Source organism: Coregonus clupeaformis, chromosome 3, assembly GCF_020615455.1.
Source record: "Coregonus clupeaformis isolate EN_2021a chromosome 3, ASM2061545v1, whole genome shotgun sequence".
NCBI classification, from domain to species: Eukaryota; Metazoa; Chordata; class Actinopteri; order Salmoniformes; family Salmonidae; genus Coregonus; species Coregonus clupeaformis.
The window spans coordinates 2733198-2739788 of NC_059194.1; the positions used below are offsets into that span (position 1 = coordinate 2733198).

Sequence of the window (6591 nt, forward strand, 5' to 3'; positions counted from 1 at the left end):
GGAAAAATTAAAGGTGAAAAACGATTGGAACCATTTCCCTGTTTGACCGCTAGGTTTTATGGGTATTATAACACCTCCACTGTGGGGCTCTATGGCCACTTGCACTTTCCATGGTGCTGAAGTGACGCCCATTCACCCAGTCCAGTCACTGTACCATAGGGAAGCACAACCTCACAGCTTGTAATTTCTGGTGATAGACAATGAAGACATTATTAAGTAGCACAGATAAATAATGGGAAGCAAAGAAACGGAAGGTGGGGTTATTTTGTTTTTGAAAATTATATCATACACGGTTTTAAATTAGTCACCTGATATGTTTCAGCATATGGAAATCCCCTAATTAAATTCAAACTCAAATGTTATTATAGCCTATTAGGATACTTTGCAGAATGTTAATATATTTTCTATGCAATGTCATTCAGAATGTAGGCTATTCTACTCTACGTCGCACGTTTTTAAATGTCATTTTCCTTTAAGATGATGATGTAAGACGTTACTCCCGATTATGTTTTTTCCGCGCACGGCTGGAGAAACATCATCTTAACCGTATTCACTCCCGTGCCAGCCTGACCGTTACTTCTGCTCTCCTCTCTGCACAGCAGTTTGGAAACGTAGAGATGGGAGCGCGCTGCACCGGCGTCCGGATTCCATCGTCACTTTCAGAAAAGAACCGCACACGCACCGCAATTTCAGCACGGTCTCCGTGGACAGCGAACGTGCCATTGATTCAGGCAGATAAAGTTACATTGGACCCTTAAAAAACAAGGACAGGAGCTTGCCTTGCAGAATCAAAGAAGTTGGACATTTTTATCCAGAACGGACTGAAGTGCTGAGGTGATCAATAATTTTTTCGATTGATGATGGAATAATGGTGATTTCACGATGATTTCACTGTAGGATTATATTAATGGACTCACAGCAATGGGACATAGCAATGGATGTGTGTAAAATTATGCGTGCACTGGATGTGGTGATCGATTTCATTCAACAGAAGACATGCACATTCCATCCCATATAGATTGAAAACTTTTTTGGGAACATCTGCGCGCCGCACCCTGACCGGGATTTGGTTTTGTGCATGAACTAAAAATGGCACTGAGTGAGAATTGTAAAACCCAGCCCGCTAAAGAAACGGGGTCGGTGCAAAACCCACCGTCTGATGTTATTGAACTAAACGTAGGGGGACAGGTATACTACACTCGCCTCCTTACTTTAACAAGCATCCCCAATTCCTTACTGGGACGGTTATTCTCGACCAAGAAGGGGTCCTCGAACGACTTGGCGCGGGACCTCAGGGGACGTTATTTTATCGACAGAGATGGTTTTCTGTTCCGATATGTATTGGATTATCTGAGAGATAAGCAGGTCGTCCTACCGGACCACTTCCCGGAGAAAGGAAGGCTAAAACGGGAAGCAGAATACTTTGAACTGCCCAAACTGGTCAAACTGTTGGCGTCCGAGGAATCTAAACATTTTCAAGACGACCCGTTTCACAGTGATTTCGACGATGCGTCGCTAGGCAGCGACCAGAGGATCTATTCCTCCTACTCTCTGGACCTGAGGTATGGATACATAACCGTCGGTTTCAAAGGCACGTGCGCGACACCGGGAGGTAAAGACAGTCAGATTGACCCCAAATCCAAAAAAGTAGTACCCAGAATCTTCATCAGCGGAAGGATCGGCCTCGCCAAAGAGGTGTTTGGAAACACCCTGAATGAGAGCCGAGACGCGGACAGGCCTGCGGACAGGTACACCTCCCGGTTCTTCCTCCGGTTCCGTCACTTGGAGCGGGCCTTTGACATGCTGTCTGACATCGGGTTCCACATTGTCTCCTGTAACTCGTCGCTCACCGCCTCTTCCATCAGCCATTACGCACCTGAGAAAGTCTGGTCCAACTACACCCAGTACGTCTTCTACCGTGAGTGAACGTTTATTTCCCACATAAAACACTCAAAACCTGCTTTAATAATGTCCTTTAGGTTAGGCCACCTGGTTGACGCCATGTCACAATAGATTGTTTAAGTGGATTCTTTAGGTTAGGCCACCTGGTTGATGCCATGTCACAATAGATTGTTTAAGTGGATTCTTTAGGTTAGGCCACCTGGTTAATGCCATGTCACAATAGATTGTTTAAGTGGATTCTTTAGGTTAGGCCACCTGGTTAATGCCATGTCACAATAGATTGTTTAAGTGGATTTAGTAAAGGGAATAGTTAAGTAGGTTATACTATTGATGTCTGACAGACTGACTAGGAGGCATAGGTTGGATTAGGCCTATATGGTTCCCTTTGCTCTCATCCCTACACCTTGTTTTACAGTTTTTCTCAATTGCTAAAACACTAAACCCTATTGTCTGAACCAAATGCTCAGTTGCCTGAACCCATTGATTGAATCAATCACTCTTTTGGCAAAACCATAAGCACTTTTCACCTGTTTAGACACAACTTGCCAACACATTTTCATTGTGATGCACCCGTGCTGCATAATGGTGAGCACAGGTGACAAAAGTCAAACACAATTAGAGCACAGGTATCACCACTTGAACACAACAAATCAAAATTGATCACACTTGTGGCTAATGATGTGAGGGAACATATACAGTAAGCCAGTTCAGAGAGCACTGGTTTGTGAGGCCCCTACAATGGATAGAAATCTGAGAGGAAGAGTTCGTGTGAGAGGAGGTCGAGGTGGTCGAGGTGGTCAGCGAAGACAAAGAACAGTAATATCTGATGAAATCAGAGCTACTGTGATTGACCATGTTCTTGTCCATGGTATGAGCATGAGGGAGGCTGGACAAAGGGTACAACCAAACATCAGTAGATTCACTGTGTCCACCATAATCCGAAGATTTAGAGAAGAGAACAGGTAATAACTTTTTTTGACATTATAGTACAGTATGTAAATGTTGACAGCAATTACTGTATGACATACTATATACTGTACCTATATACTGTACCACAGTATACTGTAAGTGAATATATGTTTCAGTACATCACTGTACCAATGTACTGTAGTATTGTAATGGAGGGTTGGTCTAACTGTTTGTAGGCCTAGTATTCCATGTATATTTTTGTAACTCCATGTTCTCTTTTTGTATAATTGAAAGACTGCCACATGGGGGTGGGAGGACAGGTATGTTCTCCCCACACCAAGAGACCCTAATTGTTGATATGGTCCGTGAGAACAATGCCATTAAACTGAGCGAAGTTCAGCAGAAGATCATTGAGGACCATTTACATTTTGAGGGTATCAACAGTGTCAGCCTCTCTACTGTTGATCGTGTCCTCAAGCGCAACAGACTGCGCATGAAACAGCTATACAGAGTGCCCTTTGATCGCAACTCAGACAGAGTCAAAGAGCAAAGATTCCAGTATGTACAGGTTGGCATATATCCAGACACATTCAATGTTGATTACTCTAAGTAGTGATTTACTGTAGTGGCCTAAATCACTTTTCCGTATCACTTACAAAACTATATATATTTCTACAGAGGGTTTTTCAACTGGATGCAATGGAAAGACCCCATCAATACATCTACATGGATGAAGCTGGGTTTAATCTCACCAAAAGGAGAAGGAGAGGCCGTAATGTGATTGGCCATCGGGCCATTGTTGGTGTTCCTGGGCAGCGTGGTGGCAATGTCACATTATGTGCTGCCATCAGCAATCATGGGGTTGTCCACCATCATGCCAACCTGGGGGCCCTACAACACTCACCAGCTCCTCATTTTCCTCAATCACATGCGAGATGCTTTGTTAGGGCAGCAGGATGAGCATCCCATCTATGTTGTTGTTTGGGACAATGTGAGTTTTCACAGAGCCCTCCAGGTTAGAGAGTGGTACAATATGAACCAAGGTTTTATCAATCTTTGCCTTCCACCGTACTCCCCTTTCCTAAACCCCATTGAGGAATTCTTCTCCTCATGGCGGTGGAAGGTATATGAACGCCAACCTTACACCAGGGTAAATCTCCTGCAAGCCATGGGACTTGCCTGTGGTGACATAGGTGTGGAGGCATGCCAAGCCTGGATACGGCATGCCAGGGGTTTTTCCCCCGTTGCCTGGCCAGACAAAATGTGGCCTGTGATGTGGATGAAGTCCTGTGGCCTGACCCAGTACGGAGACATGATGCTGTGGCTGAGTAATGCACTTATTTGTATATTTTGTACTTTATTTTTACATGGGCTTACTGTACACAAGTGGCAAACGCATAAGATTTCTGTTTGTTTTTACAAGTGCTACATGTAAATGCACAAGATTTCTGTTTTGTCTTTTTTGTACAAGTGCTAAATGCACAGGTTTTTTTGTTTTGCAACATGCATTTAGCCTACAGTGAACAATAAACATTTATTTCTCCAGCTTCATGTCCTGAGCATTGTGTTTTCAATTTTTCTACGTAGTGTTTAGTGACTGTTCAGTAGTGTTTTTATTTTGATTGACTCGGGGCACGATTTGACATCATAGTTCAGTTTTGAGCACAGATTGAACTGTTTTGAGGTGAAAGTTTGGTTTTGCAAGAAGAGTCTGAGGTTTTGTGAATGTAGCTTGAAAATTGGGTTTTGTGTTCACAGTTAAGAGAAAAGGAGAGCAGCTTTCAAGAAATGTGTCTTAGCAATCGAGAAAAACTGTAAATAGCCTTTAAAGTTTGTGATTATATACACCAAGTGTACAAAACATTAGGAACACCTTCCTAATGTTGAGTTGCATCCCATTTTGCCCTCAGAACAGCCTCAATTCGTCGGGACATGGCCTCTACAAGCTGTCGAAAGCGTTCCACAGGGATGCCAGCCCATGTTGACTCCAATGCTTCCCACAGTTGTGTAGAGTTGGCTGGCAGTGGATCTCTACTAAAAATAGCTTGTTCCATCTCATCCCACAAATGCTCAATTGTATTGAGATCTGGTGAATGGGCAGGCCACTACAGTATGTGTTTGTGGAACCATTCCTGGACAATCCTAGCCTTTGTGGCATGGGGCAATATCCTGCTGAAAAAATCAATTTGCAGGTGGATACACTGCTGCCATGAAGGGATGCACCTGATTGGCAATGATGTTCAGATATCCTGTTGCATTTCAAACGTTGCTCCACTTTGATCAATATGAGCCATGAAAACACAGCCCATACCATCAAACCACCACCACCAGCCTGCAATGTTGATGGATGCATCTACTCATGTGATTTTCTCCATGCTCTAGTCCTCCCATCAGCGTGAAACAGCAGGAACCGGGATTCATCAGACCAAGCGATGTTTTTCCAATTCTCCAGTATCCACTGTTTTCGTTCCTTAGCCCACTACAACCGCATTTTCTTGTACTTTGCTGAAAGGAGTGGAACTCTGTAAGGTCGTCGGCTGCCCTACCCCATTCGTGTCAAGGTACGACGAGTTGTGCATTCTATTATGGGTCTTTGGGCACCAATGTTGTACTGGACTGTCAGTTGACTAACTGTAGCCCGTCTGTTGCTCTGCACAATTCGTGCCAGCCTCCTTTGTCTTCTTTCATCAATGACACATTTTCGACCACTAGCCAGCTGTTGGCTGGATGTCCTTTGGGTGGTGGACTATTCTTGATACACACAGGAAACTTTTGAGCGTGAAAAACCGAGCAGCGTTGCAGTTCTTGACACACTCAAGCCGGTGCGCCTGACACCTACTACCATACCCCATTTAAAGGCTCTTAAATCTTTTGTCTTTCCCATTCACCCTCTCAATGGCACACATACACAATCCATGTCTCAATTGTCTCAAGGATTAAAAATCCTTCTTTAACCTGTCTCCTCCCCTTCATCAACACTGATTTGAAGTGGACTTAACAAGTGACATCAATAAGGGATCATAGCTTTCACCTGGATTCACCTGGTCAGTCTAATGTTTTGTACACTCAGTGTAAGTACACTATGTTACACTGGGATGTAACCAATTAGAGACCAATCCCCAGCCGCCTGCATGAGGGAAGAAGACTTAGCTGATTTAAAGCACTAGGCATCACTTCAAGTCTCAGGCAAGGTACAGACCACGCAAGCCTATTCTACAAACCTCCTCTGCCACACACACACACCGACCAACATCATTTCACATTCATTCCCTCCCTGGTCTAAACCAGACAGTTGTGCCATTTAGCTGAAGGAGGAAAGACTAAGTTTGGCCACTAGCGACTGCCTACCTACCTTCATTAGTAACTCATTTGGCTCATCCCTCACTTTCTCTCTCCTCATCCCTTGCTTTCTCTGTGCGGAGAGAGGAGGGAGATGTTGCACCATAAGGCCAATTAAAATACACCTTATTCGCAATTCCAGAAGGTTCCCCTCGGATTCCTGAAGGCGATCCAGTTGGCAGGTCAAGGTTGGGTGTTGGGGTGGTGGAGGGTTTTAGGCAGGTGGAGTAATCGCGGCAAAGGAAGACACATGGTTGGCTAATGATTTGCCTACAGAGTCATTAATATAATTATAATAGGTGGGTGTTGACCTCCTAACACCAATTATAGGCATTTAATTGTGGAGGATAGAGAGAGAGAGAGAGAGAGAGAGAGAGAGAGAGAGAGAGAGAGAGAGAGAGAGAGAGAGAGAGAGAGAGAGAGAGAGAGAGAGAGAGAGAG

General features: G+C 44.2%; 1 protein-coding gene across 1 annotated transcript; it reads left to right on the forward strand.

Annotated features, from left to right (window-relative positions):
• The first annotated feature begins 572 nt into the window (after nucleotides 1-572).
• On the forward strand, nucleotides 573-1926 carry LOC123482200 (BTB/POZ domain-containing protein KCTD16-like). The gene has a single exon (XM_045209000.1). It carries the CDS (start codon nucleotides 1090-1092, stop codon nucleotides 1924-1926), a length of 837 nt encoding a protein of 278 aa, XP_045064935.1. The 5' UTR covers nucleotides 573-1089.
• Nucleotides 1927-6591: the final 4665 nt, after the last annotated feature.